Source organism: Magnolia sinica, chromosome 7 (assembly GCF_029962835.1).
Source record: "Magnolia sinica isolate HGM2019 chromosome 7, MsV1, whole genome shotgun sequence".
NCBI classification, from domain to species: Eukaryota; Viridiplantae; Streptophyta; class Magnoliopsida; order Magnoliales; family Magnoliaceae; genus Magnolia; species Magnolia sinica.
Window position 1 is genome coordinate 67615525 of NC_080579.1, and position 27441 is coordinate 67642965.

The following is a 27441-nucleotide window of genomic DNA, read 5'->3' on the forward strand; positions in this document are numbered from 1 at the left end:
GTAGCCCCCAATAAATTTTTAATGGTGGACGTTTAATTATTGTTGTTTCTTATGGTGCGGTCCACCTGAGCTTTGGATTTGCCTCATTTTTGGGCTCATGCCCTAAAATTATTTGGCAAAATGGATGGACGGTGTGGATATAACACATTTATCATGGTGGGGCTCAAAAAACTTTGACACTTGTGTGCTACACTTCACAATCCGAGTCCCGCCTAATTCGGGCCCTTAAAAAATTGTACACGAGACATGTATTAACTTAAAAATAATAAGACCCTATCCATCAACTTCTTACTATTTAATACTTATCATATATATATATATATATATATATATTAAAAAATTAAAAAATAGAAGTATTGTGTAGCTTACGCTACACGCTACGCTATTTCGCTACACGCTACAGAGGGTTGAACGCTACGCAACACGCTACCGCTATTTAAAACACTGTAACGAACACACACACACACACTACACTGTCTCTACCAGCTCATCTAACGAACACACACACACACTACACTGTCTCTACCAGCTCATCTAACAAACAGGAGACTATAAATTTATATGATATGCACATGTATCAACTATATTCTTCATCATTTCATTTAAGACTATTTGCAATAGGCAATAGGCAATGGGCAGACTAGAGAAACCTAAATCCAGAGGGTTAAGTACCAAGGTTCTTCAATTCTTGATTCAATACCAACTAACAAGGTTCACAAATACTGAAATACATATACGTTACTCAGATTCACAAATATAATACTTGGTTTAGTACTAAGTACGTGAGTCATTAATCATTACCTCATCAGCCTTGGGAATATCAATACTGCATTATTTTTCACACCCTTGGGATATGGAAATATTGTGGGAAATGTTGGGAAATGTTGCACATATCAACTTGAGGGAAACATAGGGCAAACTTTAGGATAATGGTGGAAATTTTCACTGGAATAAGGATTTGTTAAAAGATACATGGTTACACCCTTAGATATCAATTTACAAAAGCTAGATATAACAGCTTTCCATTGTTTGGGGGATAAAACTATGCATTGTTGGCCATGAGTTATGCAATTATTTTCAAAATGAATTGATATTATTCAAGTGTCATATACAATTATTACACAAGGACCTTTATCTGTTCCCTCAATCAGCTATTTAGCTCTCCATGTTGCCAGCCGATTTTAGGCTGCCTTCCTACATTTTAGATTGCCTATAAAATGAGATAAGAAAATAGAAGGATGTTATGAACAACAATTGATATGGCTTATTTTAAATTTTGTTTAATCGATATTAATTAATAATAGAAATAAGTAATCCTCCCAACATTACATATTTATTATATAGTATTAAATAAGAATAATTCATTTTTCAATTTTTACTAAAAGTATTTTTAATTAGTAAATACTTTTTAATGATCTAATTTCTTTGGAAAGTAATAATTCAGTTGTATAATAGATAGTTAGATATATGCTAGAGGTCACCCATTGCATATATTTGTAATTTTTAAAGTTATGGTATTTTTAATTAATTTTAAATATTTTTTGTTGGTAAAAATACTAAATTTTCCAAAAAATAGATAAAAAATACTCTGGCTAAATTGCAGATTGTCCTGCCCTCTTCAACGCATATTTTTCCCACACTTACATGTGGTTTTAATTGGTGAAAACGAAAGAAATTCTGATTTTCCTAGTTTCTTTCAATTTCACCTTTAAAGTAGAAATTTCTCGCTTGAAATCCATGTCAATATTTAAAAATCATGTGTACGTAGGGATTCTTATTTGTGCTCTTGCTAACTTAAAAAAAAAAGAAAAAAGAATTTACATAAGCATTTCTAACCTTTGTGTTCCATTCTCATATCATAATTTCTGCTACAAATTGATGGGGCGATGAGAAACAACTTGGATGTAGTTGTTTAAGCTCACCAAGAAACACCATCCAAAGAAAAAGACAAAGTTGGATGTCTTTTTTTTTTTTTTTTTGGTTTTGTTATCTTCTACCAAGTTCGTATGGTTCACTAATTCCAATTGATACTTGCGAAATATCACAAGTTTCTGTAATATTGGGTCTTTTTTAATAACATGACTAATGCTGGGGCATTCTCACACCGAGCTCAAGTGGGGTAGCCAGTGGGATGCGGGGACACACTCGGGGTGAGTGGTCTGTGTGGAGCGGACCCATGTGAAGTGGGGCCCATGAGGGAGGTCGGCTGAGGTCTTAACCCATGCGATGTGGGGCCTGGGCTATGAGATAAAGGGATTGATTCGCCACTCTCTATTAGTTCGAGCTTTTAGAGCAAGTGGTTAATTGTCCTGCATCAAAGTGTTATCAGAGTGGGAGGTCTCGTGTTCGAGATTCCTCACTGGGGGTGATTAATTCAGGGGCATTTTCACATTGGGCTCGAGTGGGGTAGCCTGTGGGATGCGGGGGACACACTCGGGGTGGGTAGCCCGTGTGAAGCAGAACCCATGTGTGGTGGGGCCCACGAGGGGGTTCGGCCGATGTCCTAACCCATGTGATGTGGGGCGTGGCTTATGAGATAAAGCGATTGATTCACCACTCTCTATTAGTTCGAGCTTTTAGAGCAAGTGGTTAATTGTCCTACATCAATTACTCTTCTCAATATATTGTGATTTATCGAATATCACAATACCTCGCATTCAAGGAACCAAGTGGAAAGGAGTCAAAACTAGAGAAATTGAGGGATATAAGCTTTGGGGTTGATATAAATTTTTTTTTTTTCCATTAAAAAAGAGAGAGACCATAATAGCCATTATGCCTCCCATAACAGTTGTTGCACTCAGTATCGTAAAGATAATGGTAGTGGCCGTTACGGTAACCATTACCGTTACAGAATACCTTGGATAGAATCAAGAAACAATTTTAGGAGAATATGACTAACTAATGGAAGAAATTTCCAACATAGAATGTTTGTTGGAGGAGACTTAAATGGTAATGTAGGGAAAGAAAGTAGAGGATATGAGAGGGTACATAGAGGATATCATTTTGTGAAAAGAAGTGAGATTGGGAAGCTATCCTTAATTTCGCTATGCATGCATTCTAGCTTCAACAAACACGTATTTTAAAAAGACAGGAATATTTAGTAACTTTCAAAAGTGGATCATATACAAGACATAGATTTCCTTCTACTTGAAGATGGAAAGATCAGTAAGGACTGCAAGGTGATACTGGGATAGAGTTTGACCGCTCAATATATGCTGATGGTTATGGATATTTAGAGATGGAAAAAAGGGAATGAAATTAATAGGTGATCAAAAACTAGGTGGTGGAATTAAAATGGGAGAAAATAATGTTATTTAGAAATAATTTGATGGAAGAAGGAAGTGGAATGTTGAGGAAGAAGTGATCGTTATGTGGAATGAGAAGGCTAAATGCATTATGAAAGTGGAAAAGGATGTTTTAGGAGTTTCGGTAGGGAAAAGCCAATCATATAAGGAAACTTAGTGGTGGAACAATGATGCACATAGAGCTATTAAAATGTTCAAGTTTGAAAGCTGACAAGGGATTAGAAACAATGAAAATCTTGGACAATATAGAATGCCAAAATGATTGCTTAGAAGGTAGTAAGTGAGGCTAAACTTAAGGCTTTATGATGATATTTACAATTCATTATGGACAATAAAAGGTGAGAAAGATGTCTTTAAACTTGCAAAAATGAGAGAGAGGAAGTGTAGGGACCTAGATTATGTTAGATGCATTAAGGGCGATGATAAGAGGGTACTAGTCAAGGACAATGAGATCAATGAGAAGTGGAGAAGCTATTTTTAGTTGTTAAGCGACTATGCTATTAGAGCATATGGATAGACAGAATCATAAACTTAAATGACATTGGAGTCCGTAGATACTTTTATAGGATTAGGATATCCGAAGTGAAAGAAACTTTAAGAAAGATGAAAAAACAGGAAAGGCATTTGGACCAATTTGTATACCAATAGAGGTTAGGAAGCGTGTGGGGGATGTTGTGTTATTTTGGTTGACAAAATTCAACAAGATTGAAAGATTGAAGAAAATTCTAGATGAATGGAGATAAAGTACCACGTTACTTATTTATAAGAATATAGGAGACATGGAGTTGCACTAACTATCGTGGGATTAAAGAGCCATGCTATGAAACTTTAAGAAAGAGGTGATAAAAGACCGAGGCATGTGGCAAATGTATTAGAAAATCAATTTGGTTTCATGCCAAGGAGGTCTACCACTGAAGTTATTTTCCTAATTAGACAATTGATGGAGAAATTTAGAGAGAGGATGAAGGACCTCCACATGGTCTTTATTGATTGAGAGAAAGTTTACGCTAGGTTCCCTACCAAATAAATCTAGTGGGTGTTGTGAAAGAAAAGAGTTTTAAGAGGATATATTGACATGATTACATGAGTAAGGATATGTACGAGGGAGCAAAAATGTGAGGACCACTAGTGGAGAGACATGTGAGTTCCCAATTACTATAAGCTTGCACCAGTGGTCAGCATTGAGCTCATACTTCTTTGCATTGGTTGCAGACGAGTTAATGAGCATTTGTAAGAAGAGATCCCATGGTGTATGTTGTTTGCAGATGACGGTTGTGGTTGAGAAGATGTGGGAGGGCGTAAACACGAAACTTGATTTATGGAGGGGTCCTTTACAATATGATGAATTTAAAATTAATCGACCTAAAATAAAATATTGGGGGAGCAATTATAGTAACAATAGGAGTGGGAACGAGGAGTTGGTTAAGATTGCTGACCAAGAAGTTTCCAAAATGACCACTTTTGGTATCTTGGGTTGATAGTTTGTGACAGTGGAGAGATTGAGAAGGATGTTGGCCATATAATTCAAGCAAGGTGGAAGAAATGAAGACGGGCTTCTGGAGTTTTATGTGATCGTTGCGTACCACTTGAAATGAAAGGGGAATTTTATAGGATGGCTCTATGGCCCGGAAAGCATCCATGCTTTCCGGGACAATGTTGGGAAGTTAATGAACATGTTCATAGGATGAGTGTAGCTGATGAGGATGTTGAGATCAAGGTATTTAATAACAGTAAAGGTGGCCATAACGGCCAGCCTCATGGTTGTTATGATATGAGTCATAACGGCTGTTACTCCCCTAGTAATGGTCATCATTGCCCTGTAACGGTCAAAATTCTTTTTAAAGGAAAATTGCATTGGCCCGTTGTAGGGCATTTTTTAACATTCAAATTTGGTGTTACGACCTTGTATCACATAATGGTTACGATTGTTACCATTACGTAATAGCCATTACAACCATAATGTAACTGTTTTTGAATACCATTGTTGAGATGGATGAGTGCCAAGACAAGGAAGGATAGAATTAGAAATATTTGTGTTAGAGGGAACTTAGGTGCAGCGCTAATGGGTAATAAGACGAAGGAAAACAGACTTAGATGGTTTGATCATGTGCAACAGAGATCAAGAACTGTGCTGATTAGGAATCAGTTGGAACAAGCTGAAGGCTCTAAAAGGGCAAGGGAAACGCCCAAAAAGATGTGGTTGGAGCATCGCCTTCTTGCTATCGCCCGCTACTACCTTCCTAGGCATCTTAAAAATGACTTTGATGCTGGCTGAAAGCCAATAATTTACGAATTACAATGGACATTGAACACTAGCCTAAATCCAATCACTAAGTCTCACATTCTAAAAGTTTCTTTTGAACAATTGTTGATCAAGTCGCTTGATCAAAGAGTTTACGAGGTTATTGGCTATATATCAACATTCAAATTGAATATTCTCACTCTCCACTACATTGCGAATGAGACGATATTTGTGTTGGGTATGTTGAGAATCATTATGTATTCATGCAGAGTGCCATTGTGTCTATACTTTGTTTTTATTAGACAATTATGTAGTCATGAGTACCATACCGGGCTCCTGATATTGTCAATAATAAATCAATAATATTGTTATTAAGATGACTAATCTCTATTCAATATTATAACCAACAGTGTTAGTAGGATGACTAGCATTCATAATGGAATGAAGTTGTGGCGGTGTCTCTTTGGGTGTATTCGGGACTGGCTGCTATGGAATTGGAATTCACTAAGGTGATTAGGTTGTTTGGGCATGAGGGAAAAGATATTGGAAAGATGTGTGGATAGAAGACAATAGGGAGATGTCATGGGGACTGGGTGATGTTGTAGTCTAAGATTCAAAGTGAATGTAATGTGAAGGTGGATTCAGCAGCTATAGAGGAAGTTGTTCGAAATAATCTAGTTATTGGGAACTACTTCCTGATGTTCACGCTTACCATCAGCAGTCCTGCTCCACCAATAATTCCAATGCAAGGCCCTTTTCATTGCAAGTGAACAAGCCTTATGATTTACGAACCTGTTCGCAATCTTTGTTGCACAATTTACTACCTCAGCCCTATCACTATTTTATGATAAGATATGATTTTTGGAACATCGGTAAATTTTCACAATTAAATTTTGAAGGAATGCTTAATTTTCTCCTACTCACGTGGTAAACTGATCTTTAACTCTCCTTAAACAATTAGATCTGTATGTTGGGAAGACCTTAAATTGTAAAATATTTGTCCTGCTTTCTGATTATAGTGCTTCTTACTTGTCTACCAGTACCATTGAAGTTCTTATAATGCCATCACATCACATCACATTATTATTATTTTTATTTAAATGTAAAGATCCATCATATAGGTCACCATAAATCTAGGTCCTGTATCTTTGCAAACAAGCGCTCGGTGCTTAAGAGAATTTGAATCTTTAGTTGCTGACTCTGCAGTTACTGAAATCTCTAAAATCAGGAACCTCACAAAATAAATGAACAAATTTCATTGAAAATAATGTTAATGCTGGCATTGCTATATATTGGCCATTTTTTTAGGCATTGAGGACTAATATGACTATAAAATTTCTTTCTGGTAATTTCACAATGAAAATTTGTGCAATTGCTAGAATATTTCTTAATGTGGTAAATGGCACCTCTCTCTCTCTCTCTCTCTCTCTCTCAAGGGTGTCTGAATGGGTGAACAGATGTTGCATGCATTTATGTGTACATGCACATGTGTGTTGATACATATGTGCTTGTGTTTGAAGTAAATAATGGATGGAGAAGTATTTTTTATTGTGTTAATATGTGTATGCCTCTGCTTGTGTTTCAATGTGCAACTTCACAGACTTGGTTGCTTCCAACAATTTAATTAATCTTCCTCTTGAGTGGTGGGAGGTCTACTTGGTCAAATCACTAGGAAAATCTGGTTCCGTGCAAACTAGATAGGTTCTGATATTGCATGATTGAGAATCACAGTTTCTGGATGTAGTGGAATCGGTTCCCCTACAGCTTGCCTCAGATTACATTCCCATTTGTTTGGAATCGGCAGGTATCCCTTCTAGTCGAAGACTATTTCGATTCATGAATTGGTCTTCAGAGTTGGAAGGGTTCCATGGGCTGATCACTAAATGATGAAATGAATGTCTTGTGGAGGGATGGGCTAGTTTCAGACTGCTGAGGAAATTGCAATTCAAAAAGAATAATCTAAAGGAGCGGAGCAATGCTACTTTCAGCTTTGATGAATTGAAAAACGGGATTTGTCAGGGAGAATCAGTGTTCTTGATGGGGGGAGGAATTTAATCAGTTGGAAGTCAACCAAAAGTTAGAGAGGAATAACATGAAATTTGATTATCAATGTATCCTATTGAGAGAAGAGGTGGCCTGGCGGCTAAAATCCAGATCCACTTGGTTGAAGGAAGGTGATAGAAATACCACTTTCTTCCATAGGATAGCTAATGGGAGGTGGAGGAATCACATTCATGAAAATAATGGCCATAGACACTTTGATGGAATTCTACGAAGGGTTGTACAAGAAGGAAGATATGGCGAGACCAAACTTGGATGGTCTGTCGTTTCATAGTCTGCAGGATGATCAAGCTGTTTGGTTGGAAAGAGAGTTTGAATGGAGAAGGTGAAGAGAATCGTGTGGGACATGAACAAGGACAAGGCATGGTGTCCTGATAGATTTTCTATTGCTATCTTTCAGGAATGTTGGGACACCATTAAGGGTGACTTCATGAGGGAATTCCATGGCAGAACGATGCTAAGGGATCCAATGCAACTTTCAGCACATCAATCCTGAAGACTGACAATGCAGAAGATGTTAGAGAGTTTCACCATTAGCTTAGTTTGGGGATGTTAGAGACTTTGCCATTAGCTTAGTTTAGAAACAATGCGGAAGATGTTAGAGACTTAGTTTGGGGGGTGTGTGTGTGTGCAAGATCTTAGCGAAAAGAATTTCATGCAGATTAAGGAGGTGATTAGTTCGATTACTTCTCCATTTCAAGGAGCTTTTTTAAAAAAGAGGCTGATCTTAGATGGTCTTCTCCTTGCTAATGAAGCCATTGATTCTAGAGCTAGGAGTGGTGAGGCCGGTTTACTATGCAAGATTGATATGGAGAATACGTACAATCATGTGGATTGAGACTTTTTGCTTTATACATTGAATTGGATGGGAGATATATTAGGTGGATGGTGCATTTCAACATCCTCTTTCTTTCTTTCTTTCTTCTTCCTTTTTTTTTTTTTCCTGTAATGTTTAATGGTTCCCTAATCGATTTCTTTTCCAGTTTCAGAGAGTCACACCCAGACAATCCACCATCTCCCCTTCTATTTACAATTGTGGTAGAGAGTTTGAGCCTATTGATGTCTAAGGTAGTCAAGTTGGGGCTTAAAGGGTTTGGGTTTGGAGTTCAGGAGCTTTCAATTTCCCATCTTTGGTTTGCAGACGATACGCTGATTTTGTGTGAGGCATCTTATTTCAGCTCTCGATTTTTAAATGGGTGCTCCATTGCTTCAGGGAAGTTTTTGGCTTGAGGTTGATTATGAGAAAAAGTGAAATCACAGGTGTTGCGATTGAGGATGAGGATTGGAGGATGTATTGCTGCCCATCTCCTGATGAAGTATTTGGGGCTTCCTATTGGGGGTAATCCAGATGTTAATGCTTTTTGGGACCCATTGTTAAGAGGATCGAGAAGAGGTTCGCCAACTGGAAGAAGTCCAATTTATTGCTTGGAGGAAGAATCGCGCTTATTAAATCAGCCCTTTCTAATCTTCCGCCTTACTACCTTTTTATATTTAATATGCTGCCATGTATAGTTAACAAGTTGGAGAAAATCCAGAGAGGTTTTTTTTTTTTATGGGAAGGTAGAGAGGAGGGACATAAATTTCACCAAAAATTAGGAGATTGTCTAGAGGCTTATAATGGGAGGGGGGGTTTGGGTTTGGGGAGGTTAAAGGAATATAACTAGTCCCTCCTTTGTAAGTGGTGGTGGAGGTTTGGAGATAAATTGATGGGCCTTTGGAGAGAGGTGATAAATTGCAAGTATGTTACAATGGGGGAAGGGGCTGGTTCCTGGGGTCTCTGGGTATAAATAATGGGTCTAATGTATGGAGATCTATAAACTTGATTGGAAGGAGAGTTGTGCAAGTTATATCTTCTATTTCTGGGTAGAGTGGGCTAACTATTTGAGGAAGAGAAGGGGTATGTGCCAGGGAGGGGACTGTATTTGGTTTTGGAAGGATGTGTGCTTTGGTGGGGTATCCTTGGAGCAATGCTATGCATCCCTATTCTTACTCGCAGTGAACAAAGAGGCCTTGGTCAACGACTAGATGGAAGGTCTTGAGGTGTGTAAGGTCGGGTTGATGTGTAATTTATGCAATGCAGAGGTGGCGGACCTTGCTAGCCTTCTGGAATCTTTAAGCACAATCAGGTTGGACCTGTCGGAAGAGGCTTTTCTGCGTTGAACCGTGCTGCCCTTCTGGAATCTTTAAGTGCAATCAGGTGGGACCTGTTGGAAGAGGATCTATGGCTTGGGAGCTGCATGTACCTTCTTCTCTAAATCCTTATTGTACAGGCTTTGTGGTTTGGGAGCTATGCGTATTCTGTCTTCCCTATCCCTCCCCGAGTGTAAGCATTTGTGTGGACAACTGCAGCAAACAAAATCCTCACCATTGACAACCTTGAGAAGCAGAATGAGGTGTGCTGTACTTGTCATGTGCAAGAATAACAAAGAGTTGGGGAACCATCTTATCCTCCACTGTTCAGTAGCTTGGGCATTTTGGTCTCATGTTTGGCAACTTTTTGGAATTGAGTGTGTTACGCATGAAACTTTGCTCAATGTTATTGCAGGTTGGGTGACAGGCTCCTTTTCTAATCCTGGTAAAGCTTTATGGAAGATGTTCCCTTTCGCAAGCTTTTAGAGGGTTTGGAAAGAAAGGAATGCTAGAATTCTTGAAGGCAAAGCAATCCCTTTGGATTCTTGTCCTGTTGTATCCATAGCTGCTAAGTGGGAGTTGATGCAGCTGGAGTTTGCAGGGATCTCATTCCAGATGCTTAAGCAGGATTGGGAAATTCTTGGATTGGGCTCACCCAATTTGAAGTATTGGTATTGTTACAAGTTTCGTTGGCTGGGGATACAGAAACAATATCTATATCACCAATAACTGAAAATGCGGGAAAACATTGGGAATTTTCAGTGAAACTTCAGGAGATGCTAAAATACACATGTTTGCATATTTAGGAATAAAAACATTGCAAAAAGAATGCATACATAATAAGTTTCCATTTAATGGGGGCCTAAAAGCATGCATTGTTATAAAAAACCTGTCCAACTACTCCGTCCATTTTATCTATCCCATCCAACCATCCCATCTATCCATCCATTAATCATCCCATCATCCAACCTTCCGTCAAAACATCCATGGATATTTCAAAATATTGACATCACATGATATTTCACTAAGAAATTGTCGACAGCTGGAAAGGAAATGAAAGACGATGGTCTTGATATCGCCCATGTTGTGATGACAATAATGTCACGATATGATTGATATTATCGTCGACAATTTGAACAATGCAGACAACCATTCACCCATAAAAAAATTGAAATGGAAACTTTTTAATAAACAGATTTTTGGCGATATTATTGAAATATCGCCGATACACTAGTGATACAAGCGGCACTTGTAATTTACACAGTTGAAAATATTGGTGATATCAATACATTGGTGATACGAGCAAAACCTGAAATATACATAGTTGAAAATATTGGTAATATCGATACGTTGGCAATACTTAATGATACATTGCCGATACATGGAATTTCCGAGATTACCAGTGCTATCGGTACCGCCACTAATGTTATCGGTATAGCTGAGCTGGTGATACAGATAATATCAAAGATATTTTCTTAATATCGGGGATACTCCGAACAATGGGCTCATCCAAGGTTTTTGCGGATCTGTGGGTCTTGTGCTTGCCAATTTTGACTTCGCTTTTCCTGAATTGGGTGGGGTGACCAGAGGGTTACCTGTTAGCCTTTCTTTTTATATAACCTTTCTCATTTCAACGAATTTGTCATCTTCTCAAAAATAAAAAAAAATAAAAAAAAATAAATAAATCAATCTGATGGTGTTTATGTAATTTTGTAATACTTGCATGTCAGAATAGTATTCTTATGTTTCATGTTCCAGGATTTAATCAGTGATTTTGTCTATTCTTGCCAACACGGTGTTTCTTGGCATTGATCATTATTTTTAAACGTGTAGGCAAATGAAAACATGGGGCACATCGGCCGCAAAGCAGAGGGATCTCAGCAAGATGCTAGATGAATGGTATTTCTGCAGTTTGCTATTTCTGTTGTATTGGATCTACTTCTTATTATATTTCATCTTTAACTCTTTGTTTTGGATGATGGACCTTATTTAATGCATATTAATTATATCATTGCCTTCATACAGGGCTGTTTATATTCGACGGAAGTGTGGGAACAAACAGTTGTCATCATCCATATATCTTACTGAAGCTGAACCCTTTCTTGAGCAATATGCAAAGCGTAGTTTAGAAAATCAAGCTCTCATAGGATCTGCTGGAAACTTGGTAAAGGCTGAAGATTTCTTGGCTATTGTTGAAGGTGGCAGGGATGAAGAGGGTGATCTTGATCCTGAGAGGGTAGCAGCACCTTTGAGTCCCAGTCCCACTGTTTTGGACAGAGTCCCAAAAAATGAGGGTCTTATTGTATTCTTTCCAGGTAAAATCCTTTCACATGGCACCCAAAGATTAGATGGTATCACGGTTTTACATATTGTCCGTAACCTAGTTGATTCATTTGTGCTGGAGAACAAAATTCGTCATCCCCTCCAAAGCATGAATGCCTGACCCGGTTGGATAGATTCTGAGTAGGGACAAATGGGCTGGCTCCATCTTGGTGTCACCTGCCAGAAATTTCGATCTTGACTCGACATGTGGGACAGGAAGTTATCGGCAAGCATGGCTTATGACAGGCCCAAATTGGTCTCCTTCATCTTCTTCAAAACATAGTTCTATCATAGCTAGTCATGGCCCGGACCCTCATATTTTCAGGCGCAAAAATAGGCCTGGGTGATGCGGACACTAGCACATTCAAGGTGTACCAACGAAGAAAGCGCCAACCACAAGTGCCGTCCTTGTGGATAGGCGACTATTGAGGAGCTGAAGACCTTTCACATGTGATTGGACATATAGAAGACCCCACTCAGGGAAGACACATGTGAAGGAAAATTGGAGAAAGAAGACCGAGCGCCCAACCCGTACTTATGTTATTTGCGCGTTTTTGACTTAGTTAGGGGTCTTTTAGTAATTTTACATCTTTATTTGCTTATTCTAGGGGTATTTTAGTAATTTTATGTCTTTATTTGCTTATTTAAGTGGGCTAAAGCCCTAAACTCGAATTTTAACTATTGATTAATGAAAAGCAAACCCTTTGGTTGCCTCCTTCCTCTCTTCTCTCTAATGGTGCTTCTTCTCTTTCCTTGATCTTCTTCTTTTAATTTCTTCTTGTGCCCCTCCAATTTCTTCAAGGTAATAATTTTCTTCCTTCTATTTTCCAGTTTTGACTAATCCTTCTTCGATCAAAATCTTGAGAACTGATCTAAACCCTAAACCCCCAAATTCTCAAATCCCTAATCCGAGAAACTTCTTGGTTCTTCGGACTAGTGATCTTCATTGATCGATTGTGTGTGACCATGCAAGATCGGGAGGTTTCATCCCTCGCCGGATCCAACCTAAGTAGTAATTGAATTCCATAATCCATGGTTGTAGTGATGGCCCGCTTCATTGCATGTTTCCTTTATGATTTTCTCAGTTATGATGATTACTGTTAGAATTTTAGATCATTTATTCCTTTTATTTCCGCTGTTTAATTATGTCTATGAGCATGCATCATAATTAGGGCTGTCCTGCGTCAAATTTGGTATCAAAGCCTAGGCTTGCATGGTTTTTTGTCTAGATCGAGTTATCAAATTAGAGTTTTGATTTTTAGGTTTAACTTAAGAAAGTTCCAGGTTTAGAAAGTTTTCAATTTTAGATACTTTTCAATTTTAGAAAGTTCCTAATCTGAAAAATTTTCAGATTTGAGTTGTTTCCTGTTTCAACTTAATTGTGTCAGTTCATAGTAGTTTTGCATTCATCACATTCATTTTGAAAGTCATAACACCTTGTAGTCTAGTTAGGTAGAGTTTGGTTCAAGTCTTCATTGTATGCCTACGAGAAGAGGTAGAGGTTTCGAACTTCAACCTACCATGAATAACGAGCAGTTATCTGAGCAACTTGCTCAATTGATACAAAAGATAACCGCCCTAGAAGCGGGTCAAAGGCGTGAGTTTGCCCGCCTTGAGAACCAAATTACCACTACCATGACTAAGGTGGAGCAACTAGAGGCGTCCCAAAAGGAAAATCCCGCTGTAGGGGAAGATGTGCACTCTCAAGTGGAAGGAATCATTGAAGAACGTGCTGCCACACGTGGTGGTAGTGAGGATAGAGATCGTGGTAACGGTCGTGGTGTGGTGCGAGAGGCACGAGCCACATTTAGTCATCAAGACTGCTATGATCCAGATGAGCGTGCGATGAAGAGTGTGAGAGTTGAGGCCCCGAGTTTTGATGGGCGCTTAGATCCCAAGGCATTCCTTGACTGGGTTGCTGACATGGATCACTACTTTGAGTGGTATGGCATGTCAGAAAACCGTCAAATGCGGTTTGGTAAGATGAAGCTTGTGGGTCAAGCCAAGCTCTTCTGGACCAACACCGAGCGTAGGATAGAGAGAGTTGGTAGAGCCCCTATCACACATTGGTATGAGATGAAAGAGAAGTTGAAGGAGAAGTACCTTCCTCTCTCATACCGTCAGAAGCTCCTTGACCAATGGCAATCCTTATGCCAAGGGTCAATGCCTGCTGCTGACTACATCGCTAAATTTGAAGAGTATGTGATGCGATGTGATATCCGAGAAGACCCTCTAGTAACGCTTTCACGTTTTAAGACGGGCCTTTGTGCGGATCTTCAGCGCGAGCTTATTACTCGGCCCTTAACGGACTTAGATGAAGCATATCAAGTCGTGCAGGAGTTAGAGCAATATCTGAAGGCTCCTGTCGTTCGTTGTTTTGAGTCCTGAGACTCCAGTGCTAGATCTAGTTCCCAAGGAACTAGACCTAATATTGGTAATCAACCAAGGGCACAGGCGACCATTCCGCCTAGGCCTAGGGATGACAAGGGCAAAGGGGTTCTTGGTGCCGATCTTAGTAACATGAGCCAAGTGAGGTGCTATGAGTGTGGCAACCTTGGCCACATGTCTAATCAGTGTCCTACGAAGAGCCGTGGGAGAGCCTTAGTTATAGGCGAGTCCCACGAGGGTGGAGATGACCAGGGTGATTATGAAGTTGAAGAGTATCACCCTGAAGGAGGACTTACTGATGAAGAAGAAGTGGATGGAGAAGCAACGCTTGCAGTAGTCAGGCGTGTGTTAGCTCAGTCTAGAAGTAGTGCTGACTGGTGTCGAAGCACTATCTTCTACATTATTGCCAAGTGTGGTGAAAAGAATTGTAAGGTGATAGTGGACAGTGAAAGTTGTCAGAATGTGATTTCCACTAGCACCTTAGATCGCTTAAAACTGAAATCCACACCTCATCCAGACCCGTATAAAGTTTCTTGGGTTGACAAGACATCCCTACCTGTCACCCAGCAATGTCTAGTCCCCATCGAGTTTGGGTCATACAAAGAGTCCCTGTGGTGTGATGTTTTACCTATGGATGTGGGACATGTTATCCTAGGTAGACCGTGGCTATTCGATAATGATGTCACGATCTTTGGCTGTTCGAATGCGTGTACTTTTATGTATAATGGTAAAAAGATCAAACTTAATCCCATGCCACCTGAGAATACACTAAGGAAGAGGAAGGATGAGAAGGCAAGTGAGCCTAGAGAAATGGGAAAATCCAAACCTAAGTCTTTACATATAATCAGCGCAAGAGAGTTTGAAAAAGAGGCTAAAGAGGATTCTATGGTGTATGCCCTTGTGGCTAGAGAAATTACACCTGAGGTTCCATCAGAGTTGCCCCGTGAGGTGACCTCGGTCCTGAAGGAATACAGTGATGTATTTCCTGAAGACTTACTGAATGAGTTGCCACCTATGAGGGACATACAGCATGCCATTGATCTTGTCCCAGGGTCTACTCTACCGAACCTTCCTCACTACAGGATGAACCCTGCAGCGCATGCAGAGTTGAAGAAGCAAGTTGATGAGCTTCTGCAAAAGGGTTTCATCTAAGAGAGTATGAGCCCGTGTGCCGTGCCTGCATTGTTGACGCCAAAGAAAGACGGCACGTGGCGCATGTGTGTGAACAGCCGTGCTATAAACAAAATTACTGCCAAGTATAGGTTCCCTATACCTAGACTTGATGATATGCTTGACATGTTGGCCAGGTCTACTATATTCTCTAAGATAGACCTCAAGAGTGGATATCACCAAATCCGTATATGCCCAGGAGATGAGTGGAAGACGGCGTTTAAGACGAAAGATGGGCTGTATGGGTGGTTGGTCATGCCCTTCGGCTTGACTAACGCACCCAGTACTTTCATGCGGGTGATGACACAAGCTTTGGGGCCGTTCATGGAAAAATTCATAGTGGTGTACTTTGACGATATTCTTATTTATAGTGCCACTAAGGAATCACACCTTGAACATTTAAAGAAGGTCTATAGTGTCCTTAGGAAGGAAAAGTTGTATGCTAATCTTAAGAAATGTGCATTCATGTCTAGCCAAGTTGTGTTCTTAGGATTTATAGTGTCATCTGAAGGGATGCGCGCAGACCCTGAAAAAGTCAGGGCCATAGTTGAGTGGCTAGAACCAAGGAACATTCATGAGGTGCGAAGTTTTCACGGCCTAGCAACTTTTTATCGTCGGTTCATTAGGGGTTTTAGCACGATCATGGCTCCCATTACCGAGTGCATGAAAAAGGGAGAGTTCGTGTGGTCTAAAGCCGCCGTCAAGGCTTTTAAAGAAATTAAGGGCAAGATGGTGGAAGCTCCTGTCATGCGTCTACCTGACTTTTCTAAAGTCTTTGTAGTAGCGTGCGATGCGTTTGGTGTCGGTATAGGTGGAGTGTTGAGTCAAGAAGGACACCCAGTGGCTTATTTCAGTGAGAAACTGTATGAGGCAAAACAAAAATACTCCACTTACGACAAAGAATTTTATGCGGTAGTGCAATCCCTGAGACATTGGCGACACTACCTCCTACCGCAAGAATTCGTTTTGTTTTCTGACCATGAGGCTTTGAGATATTTGCATTCTCAGAAGAAACTCAACCCAAGGCATGCCAAGTGGGTAGCGTTTCTTCAGGAATATTCGTTTGTTTTGAAACACAAGGCCGGGGTTGAAAACAAACCAGTGGATGCCCTTAGTAGGAGAGTGGCGTTGCTCAACTCCTTAAGTGTAGAGGTAGTCAGATTTGAGCAACTGAAAGATGAATACCCCATATGTCCTGATTTTGGGGGTACTTACACGTCGCTCTCTAGTGACCAGCATATTATGGGTGAATATGTTCTTAAAGATGGCTTTCTTTTCAAGGGAGACAGACTTTGTATTCCTCGTATGTCCCTTCGTGAATTCCTCATTTGGGGGCTTCATTCAGGAGGGATAGCTGGCCATTTTGGTCGTGATAAGACCATTGCCCTCATGGAAAATCGTTTCTATTGGCCAAGCCTCAAGCGAGACGTAGTCAAAGTTTTAGGGCAGTGTCGAACATGTCAGCTGGCAAAGCAAAGAAAGCAAAATACTGGGCTATACACGCCATTGCCAGTGCCACATGCTCCGTGGCAGGACATTAGTATGGACTTCGTGCTCGGGCTTCCCAAGACTATAAAAAAGCATGATTCCGTTTTTGTCGTTGTGGACCGTTTTTCTAAAATGGCGCATTTCCTCCCATGTTCGAAGACTTCAGATGCGTCTCATGTTGCTCGTCTCTTTTTTGATGGTGTGGTGCGTCTCCATGGGTTACCTAAAACCATAGTGTCTGATCGTGATGTTCGATTTACTAGCTATTTTTGGAAGACACTGTGGCACATTATGGGAAATCGTTTGCAATTTTCTACTGCTTACCACCCACAAACAGATGGTCAAACTGAAGTGGTAAACCGTAGCCTTGGAAATCTTCTACGTTGTCTAGTGGGTGAACATGTTAAGACTTGGGACCTAATTTTACCAACTGCTGAACTTGCTTATAATGGGTCAGTTAATAGATCTACAGGGTTGAGTCCTTTTGAAATTGTAAGTGGTTATAAACCTAGAATGCCCATAGATCTCTTACCTATGTCTGTTACCCAAAGGTCTTCTGAGTCAGCCGATGCATTCGCACGCCATATTCATGATTTGCATACACATATTAGACAGCGGTTAAATAAGAGCAATGATGATTATAAAGTTTCAGCTGATTCTCATTGTAGAGTGCAAGAATTTCAAGAAGGAGACTATGTAATGGTGCGAATAAGGCCAGAGCGATTCTCTCAAGGATCTGCAAAGAAATTACAAGCGCGTAGTGCTAGACCATTCAAGATATTACAAAAGGTTGGGTCCAACGCGTATCGGGTTGACCTTCCACCTGAAATGAGCATTAATCCAACTTTTAATGTGGAAGATCTAGCCCGTGCCCATACTCCCATTGTTGATACATCGTCCCTTTCATGGCCTTTTTCTGAGTTTGCTACCCAACCCCTTCCACCCCCTCCTCCACCCATTACCCATAAAGAAGCAATTGAGGAAATCTTGGATGACGAGATAGTATCCACGAGAGATGGGGGTTTCCAAAGGTATCTTGTCAAGTGGAAGAACAAACCATCGTCTGAATCTACGTGGCTGTCGGGCGACGCATTGCAGGGTATTGATCCAGATCTACTCTAGCGCTACAAAAGTTTCAACTCGTCGGAGTCGAGTTTTTCTCACCCGAGGGGAATTGATGCGGACACAAGCACATTCAAGGTGTACCAACGAAGAAAGCGCCAACCACAAGTGCCGTCCTTGTGGATAGGCGACTATTGAGGAGCTGAAGACCTTTCACATGTGATTGGACATATAGAAGACCCCACTCAGGGAAGACACATGTGAAGGAAGATTGGAGAAAGAAGACCGAGCGCCCAAACTTTCCCGTACTTATGTTATTTGCGCGTTTTTGACTTAGTTAGGGGTCTTTTAGTAATTTTACGTCTTTATTTGCTTATTCTAGGGGTATTTTAGTAATTTTATGTCTTTATTTGCTTATTTAAGTGGGTTAAAGCCCTAAACTCGAATTTTAACTATTGATTAATGAAAAGCAAACCCTTTGGTTGCCTCCTTCCTCTCTTCTCTCTAATGGTGCTTCTTTTCTTTCCTTGATCTTCTTCTTCTAATTTCTTCTTGTGCCCCTCCAACTTCTTCAAGGTAATAATTTTCTTCCTTCTATTTTCCAGTTTTGGCTAATCCTTCTTCGATCAAAATCTTGAGAACCGATCTAAACCCTAAACCCCCAAATTCTCAAATCGCTAATCCGAGAAACTTCTTGGTTCTTCGGACTAGTGATCTTCATTGATCGATTGGGTGTGACCATGCAAGATCGGGAGGTTTCATCCCTCGCCGGATCCAACCTAAGTAGTAATTGAATTCCATAATCCATGGTTGTAGTGGTGGCCCGCTCCATTGCATGTTTCCTTTATGATTTTCTCAGTTATGATGATTACTGTTAGAATTTTAGATCATTTATTCCTTTTTTTTTCGCTGTTTAATTATGTCCATGAGCATGCATCATAATTAGGGCTGTCCTGCGTCATTGGGCCTGTCCCACCAGCTTGAAGATTAAACCCAATCGCAGCACATTGTAGAATGGGTGCTGGAGCCAATGTGATAGTATAACCTTTGGCAGTCCTAATTCTGAGAGAGTTATAGAACATATTGGTTGGGGTCTGTGGAGAACTCACAATTTGAAACCGCTATTTAAAAACCTGATTAGCATCCACTTGGAGATACTCCATTCATCTTGCTAGAATGCTAATTTTTTACTATTTGATTCTAAGTGTATCAATCTGTTTCTTCGAGTGCATATTAACTTGAAATAGGTTAGTAACTTAGTATAATGTCAATGAAGCATGTATATATTGACATTTTGTCTTTTTGCTTGAATCGAAACAAATGACTCTGTGGCTTTTCTGGTGCACATTTTCATGCTATAGGGCTGTAATTTGTTGTGATTCTATCTTCTTCTGAGTCACCTGATTTATCTTGGTAAGGAAGCTTGATGACCACTCCTGTTCATGATGCCACAGTTTTTGCTTAACTCACACTGATTGACCAATGTTCAGAGTCTTGTTATTGTTACATGTATCGATGACCAGGGTACCGAAACATGTATTGGTATCACTGATATTGTCGTTGATACTCGGAAAAATATCACTACAGAAAACATTGGGAAAAAAGGTGGAATTTTTCGGTGAAACTTTAGGAGATGTTAAAAGACAAATGTCTACACGTGTAGGAATCAAAATGTTGCAAAAAACAACAATACATAATAAGTTTTTATTTTATAGGAGCCTAACCACGTGTTGTCGAAAAAATCAGTATAAAATAAATTATATAAAATTTGTAGCCAATCAATAGATCAACCGATGCTTATTAATATATTAATTTGCCACATTAATTAACAGTGAGAAACAAATTCTAATATAAAAAGCAAAAAAATAGTATTTCATTAATTTCCCTCATTTTTCAGGTAAATGTTAATTTTTTCGCCACAAATCCATGTCAATGCATGAGAATCATGCATAACTGTGTATTTCCATTGCAATCCATGCTAACAGTGGAACAAAGATGAAGTTTTTATCGATTTTTCGTCACCTTTGGCTGGTCTTCGTTTTATGTCGAGATTTCTCCCCAAATTCAAACTTTGATTCAATAAAAACCAAGAATGATTGAAATCACCTAAGAACATAATTCCAAAAAAAAAAAAAAGAAAAAAAAAAAAAGAAAAAAAAAGAAAAGAAAACAAAATACAAAAAACAAAATGGAGATATTATAACTGGTATCAGGGATATTATAAATGATTATAAATTGTATTTTCAATACCATGGAACTTTTATAAGAGATTTTCTCAAAATATTGATAAAATTATTGAAAATATTAGTGATATTTGAAAATTTTGTAATCGCTCGTAGTTATGGTTTGACTTGGCAATATTGGTAATATCGGTGATATTATCAATAATATCTCCAATATTTGGGTCAATGATTGGCACTTCCTTAAGAGGTATGACTCGTTTGAGCTAGTGCATTTTGTTCCAAAATTGTTTACAGGGTAGGTTTCAAAGTCAATGGCAATTGCCATGTGATGTTGCAAATTTAAACTAGGAATGATTGCACAAATTGGAGTTGGGGAAATTTTGGTAGGGGTAGGTCATCTGGTTGCCCAAAGCATGAAGTGAAGCAAAATTTGTGTGGAGCAGGGAAGCATCGATTTCAAAATGTTAGAGTATGAACAGTTAGGAAGCGGGATCTTGAGTTCAAGGTGCGATTCGAAGTGGGAGTGGTATCTAGTTAGGATGATGCAACTAAGTAGGTTAATCGTTCTTGACTTGGCGTCTTAAATCAGATCAACATAATTGGCTATGCATGAAACAAACATAGTAAAGTAACCATGCAAATAGTGAAGCCATTCTCTTAACTATTGTTAATTGTAAGAAATTCATAAGTTTTAAACCCAACAACCATAATTGACTATATATGCAAGAGTAAAAGAATGACCCAAGGACATTCAAAAATCATTGAATGCGAGAGATGGATTTTGAAATCCTTATGCATGTTGGCTGAATGACCCTTATAACCTTGGTCGATAGCCCAAATTATTAGAACCTAGAGAATTGCTTTGGCTGTCAATTAGGGTTTGGCTGCCTTGCAAACTATCTTGCTGCCTGGGAGACCTTTTGACTGGCTCTCCTTGGTGCCTAATGACTTATCCAGGCAGGTGCCTTTTGGGTGCCCCATCAGCTGTTCTTTCCTACTTTTTTCTTTTCTTTTGAGAGATCCCACAAAAACAGATAAATGGGAGATTGGATTATTCTTCTGCTTGAAACTTCAAATTTTCTTCATTCATAGCACAACCGTCGCACGTAGAACTGAAAAGTCCAGAATGAGATACATGGTTCACCTTGTACAGTAACTCATATGACAACTTCATTTTATGAGAGCTAAGAGGAAGTCAATTTATCACACGGCATTTACATCATATTCTCAGTCCCGAAGTTAGCTTGACCTTGGGATATTAAATAAGATGGGAAGATTTGATTTATGAATTTTGTGCAGACAAAGAAGAGATGAGTTTCGGAGGGGAAGACAATTTCTCTAATGATTTTTTTAGAACCTTTAATCATGCCTGAAAAATAGGTGAATTAGATGGGGAAGAACATATTTCAAAGACCATGCATCTCAAAGAGGTTTCGCAAGAATCCATCTGGATGTTCCTTTGAATATAGAAGATGAGTTGATGAACGAGTCAAGAGAAGTTTAATTTCTAGTGGAATATTTTGGAGATAGTGGAATATTTTGGACTTGGAGACAATGGATGGACATATAATGAGTGCAACATTGACAAATGGAATGACGATCAAGTTGTGGTAATGGAGGAAATTTGAGCCACTAACTGGGTCCAAGATTGTGATTTCATGTTTGAAGGTTTTACTTGTGTGCAGGTCATGAGGACTATGTCCTTTGCAGTCTGTAATTAATACTCCTTAGTAAAGTATTCTACTCCATAGACAATAGTAATTGGTTGTTGGTCATGTATATGTGGTTTATTAATGCTCTTGTGTATCTTTGGTTGCCTTTAAGTAGAGCATGCAAGGCTTGGAAGACTGACGATCTCTTTACTGCAACTTGGAAGTTGGAAGGGTGTGTTATGCATTGGCATTTTATAGTGTGTTTTTATCTACTTGAAGTCTTAAACAGTTGAAAGTTAAAGCATGAAGGGTTATGGAATTCACATGAACTGGCTGTGTTGTTTCTGACTTGTCAGTTACTTCCATTCATAGGTCAGCATGCATGGTATTGTCTATTTGCTGAAGTCATTCTATCTGGCCTTGTTATTGATTGTAAGATTGAGAGATTCAATGCATGAAAAGAAGATAGGAGAGGAAAAGATAGGAGAAAGAGGGAAAGGAGGAAACATGAATTCCTCTGAAAAAAGAAGAAGAGAGGAAACATTTATTCTAAATGCCGTTTTGGGCTCACATCACAAAGAGAAAACCTAAGCCTACAGTGTGGGCTGTATGGCCTGCACTATATGCGCTCTGACACACAATACGAATCACATTTGTGCAACACTTAATACAGTCACTATTGTGGAATGGAACACAACATGTATGGTCAACACTCTAGCTTGTGCATGGATGTCATCAATGCTCGGGTTGGAACAAATTCATTTGAACTGACTTTGGCCAAGTGCTTTATTGAACATATCTGCAAGTTGATCCTTAGACTTCCCATGAGCAGATGCTTAATTGTTAGAAACTTTTTACTGAACCAAGTGGCAGTCAACTTTGATATGATTAGTCCTCATGAAAAACATGATTACTAACAACTTGAAAAGCTGCCCTATTATCACAATTCAACCTTATGGCTCTTCTACCTTGAGTCCTATCTCTGACATCAAAATTTTCAACCACACTAGTTCACATGCATTGTGTGCCATAGCTATGTATTTGACCTTGCACTTAACCTGGCAAACTATTCATTGCTTCTTGCTTTTTCATGTGACCAAGTCTCCCCCTACAAATGTGAGTAGATCTCCCATCTGGTGGAATTTCAAACCAATTTGCACCAAAATAGCCCTCAATTTGGAGATGACCATTCAGCTGATACAAATTCTGTCCTGGTGGTTGGTGTACCTTTACGATGCTCAAATTATGTATTACTGCATTGAAATGTCAATCCCTAGGAGCATGCAAAAATAGACAAATATAATACCCATTGCAGAGGTTATATCCGGCCACATAATAGCAAAATAGATGTCTCATCACCAATCTTCATGTGTCTTCCAAGATTTTTAATCAATTTTCTTTGATCACTTACTAATTTTAGCTGACTCTAGCAACAAATCCACAGTGTACATTCTCTAAGATAAATTAATGTCTGCCTTTGAACTTCCAAAATCTATTATGATGAAGTACTTAAGTTGTCCCAAACTTCTTGTATGAAAAATCCTACGTTAGGTACTGTTTGAAGTCTTCAATACTCTGGCTATCACTACTATTAACAACAATGTCACCACCATGTACTACCAACCAGTGTTTTGAATAGCGCCCATAGTGTAGCTACGACGCTACATAGCGTTAGCAAATAGCATAGATCCCCTGTAGCGTATGCTATAGGGGTCGTAGAGTGCATAGTGTATGTAGTGTGCACGTAGCGTATGTGATGCAGGACATGAAATTAAAAATGACATGCTAGAGTTAAAGCTTTAGATCATACCAATTTTAAACAATCACAAAATTTCACATCCTACATACGATTAAGTATTCAAAAAGGGGAATCTATGGGGGTCCAAGCCTAAACAAGTTTAGGGCTGGATCAAATAAAATTATAAACCAAATAAGCCCAAAGGTGTGTAAGATTCATCCATTTTTGCAAAGGTTTGTTCCCCAATTCAAGAGATTCACCATGTTTCAATTCGAGGGAAAATCTGGGGTTTGCAAATTTGGGAATAATTGGGATTTGAGGTTCTCTAGGGTTAAGGGCCTGGATTTAAGGCTAAAGAAGAGGGTAATAGAGGAAAGATGGAACCTGAGATAAGCCACGTGCGTGGACAACAATTGGCCTTGGGCGCATGTGCGTGACCACTCGTTCACACATGTGTGGGGCCCACAAAGCCGGAAAGCGATTCCCAGGCTAGGATCGGCGAGGGTAGGACCACTTCCACACCAAATATTGTGTCGATCCAATACACGGTTTGTGCGTGGTGTTCCGCTGAAGTTTCAACCCCTTTGGTGGGTAAGAATCTGAAAATCTATTGTAGAAGAGAACTTGGGTACAAGAATGGGTGAATCTGAAGATGGGAGGGATGTAGAAGATGATGGATGTGGGGTGTAAAGAAGTGAGGATGATTTGGGATGGTTGTGGCTTCGCATCACAGTAGTTAGCCCTTCGAGGAAGGGAGAGTTTCACACCTAATTCGATTCTTCAATCCAAAGAGATAGAGAAGAAGAAAACATAATTTTTTTTTATTCATAAACTTTATTGAAAAATACCTATATGGGGTTGCTTATTTATAAGAAAACCCTAAACCCCAAAAGCCAATTTTACTCATGCGCCATGTGCGCATACTAATACTTAAAGCTGAACTAAATAAAATAATAATTAATCTATGCAATTAAAACCGTTCATGATGTTTCTAATAACGAGCATAGTCAAAACTCAGCATCCTAGATCATTTAGGGTAGTGGGCCACGATAATGAGATCCGATGGTAGAATCCATATTATGATCGGGTCCACTCCAATGCTCCATAGCACAGGCCCTAGCTGTGAGACTCTCCATAAATGTCGTTGACGATTCGGATCGATAGTGGGGCCCTTCTCCTCCTTGAATATGTGCGTAGGGTGGGGGGCGTGCGCATGATGTCCCCATTAAGTCTCCCTGGCTGTGAAGGTTTCGCCACTGGCGAAACAAAACTCCTAAACCGCTCCAAGATGTCAGGATTAAGTCTCTGAAGCTCCTCCTCAGTAAGCCATGTACTGTCTGAAGCTGGGCATGACTTCCACTTGACAATGAACTTTTGAAAGCCGCCGTCCAACGTCGATACTATCTGATGGTCTAGAATATCCTCTATCTCCTCTCTGGGTGTGGGAAGGGTAGGTATGGGAGGTAGAGGGTAGGAAGATGGGTCGAGAAGGGGCCAAGGATCAAGGGAAAGGTCTGAGCAATCAGAATGGTTAGGTGAAAGGCTGAACAATGTATCAATGGTCCCTTGAAATGCAACTAGATCCTCTACATTGAACGTGGAACTAATTCCCATGGAAGGTGGAAGATCTACCACATATGCATTGAGACCATTTCGTTTTATAATTTTGAATAGTCCAGTGCTATGCGCGTGTAATTTACGAACGGCTCTCTGAGGGTACCTCTTTGGCCTAATGCCGATCATCACAGAGTCCCCTACATTGAATTCCTTGAATTGTTTATGTTGCTCTGCAGAAAATTTATAATATTCATTACTTGTATTGATCTTTTGCCTGATATTTTGTTGCAATGAATGAATATGATGTGCAAAGGACTCTGCAAACTCTGATGGCCTATGGGACATGGATATAGGGACAAGATCAATAGGTTTCCTAGGTTTATAACCAGTAATGACTTCATAAGGACTTAAACCTGTGGATCTATTGATAGAACTATTAAATGCAAACTTGGTGATAAGTAGTGCAATGTCCTATGTCCTGGTGTGCTCCCCTACTAAACATTTGAGCAAATTTCCTAGGTTCCTATTGACCACCTTAGTTTGATCATCGGCTTGAGGGTAGTAGGCAGAAGAAAAGTGGAGCCTAGTACTCATCATATGCCATAGTGTTTTTCAAAAATAACTCATGAACCGCGCGTCATGGTTAGACACTATAGTTTTGGGTAACCCATGAAGCTTGACAACCTCACTAAAGAACAACTTGGCAACATGAGATGCGTCAGAGGTCTTCAAACAAGGGATGAAGTGGGCCATTTTAGAAAAAGGGTCCACGACAACGAATATAGAATCGTGTTTCCGAATACTCTTAGAGAGCCCAAGCACGAAGTCCATACTGATGTCCTGCCAAGGGGCAAATGGAACTGGCAAAGGTGCATATAGCTCCGTATTCTGCCTTTTCTGCTTTACCAGTTGACAAGTATAACATGCTCTATAATTTTGGTCACGTCTCGCTTGAGGCTTGGCCAACAGAATCTATCCTCCACTAGGGCAATGGTCTTGTTTTAACCAAAATGACCCATGACCCCTCCTAAATGTAACTCCTAGACAAGAAAATCATGGACGGAGGTGCGAGGTACGCATAAACAGTCACTCCTAAACAAATATCTGTCCAATATCAAATACTCACCACTAGCACCTGACAGACTCTCTAACAATGATGCGTACACAACTCCAAAATCTGGGCACTCAGAATAATTCTCTCTGATACGCTCTATCCCTGTGACTTCGACACTCATGGAATTGAATAACGCGACTTGACGACTCAACGCGCTGACATGCTTATTCTCTACACCGGCCTTGTGCTTAAGCACAAAAGTATACTCTTGAAGGAACTGGACCCACTTGGCGTGCCTAGGGTTTAATTTCTTCTGAGAGTTCAGATATCTCAAGGCCTCGTGATCTAAGAACAAGACGAATTCTTGCGGCAATAGATAATGACGCCAGTGGCGCAACGATTGTACTACCGCATAGAATTCTTTGTCATAGGTGGATTATTTTTACTTCGCCTCATTCAATTTCTCACTAAAGAAGGCAACAGGGTGCCCTTCGTGACTAAGTACTCCTCCTATGTCGACTCTTGACGCGTCGCATGCAAGTTAAAAAACTTTTGAAAAATTTGGAAGTCGCATAACTGGAGCTTCGATCATTTTGATCTTTATCTCCTTGAAGGCCTTCGAGGCTGCCTTCGTCTATTGAAACTCTCATTTTTTAATGCAATCCGTGATGGGAGCTATAATGGAACTGAAGCCTCGAATGAAACGTCTATAGAAGGTGACCAAGCCGTGAAAGTTGTGCACCTCGTGAATATTGCGGGGTTCAGGCCAATTGATGATGGCTTTGACCTTCTCGGATCCTCCGACACACCCTCAGCTAACACAATAAAACCTAAGAAGATAACACTGTTAGACATAAACGAACACTTCTTTAGGTTGGCGTACAATTTTTCGACTTTAAGGATCCCATAAACCTGCCTCAAATGGTTGAGGTGTTGTTCCTTGGTCATGTTATAAATCAGGATATCATCAAAATAGATGACTAGGAACTTCCCCATGAAGCGCCTCAACACTTGGGTCATCACACGCATGAAGGTACTTGGGGCATTAGTCAAGTGCAAAAGGCATGATTAGCCACTCGTATAGCCCAT

The 27441-nt window shown here is 39.7% G+C and overlaps 1 protein-coding gene across 4 annotated transcripts in view; it reads left to right on the plus strand.

Moving 5' to 3' along the window:
• LOC131251416 (tRNA ligase 1) overlaps window positions 1–27441 on the plus strand; it is a 180241-nt gene that overhangs the window by 91869 nt on the left and 60931 nt on the right. For all 4 annotated transcript variants that reach the window (XM_058252098.1, XM_058252099.1, XM_058252101.1 and 1 more), the window contains 2 exons: window positions 11572–11637; window positions 11764–12053. In XM_058252098.1, coding sequence (XP_058108081.1) covers window positions 11572–11637; window positions 11764–12053 — 356 coding nt within the window. The remainder of the gene's footprint in view (window positions 1–11571; window positions 11638–11763; window positions 12054–27441) is intronic.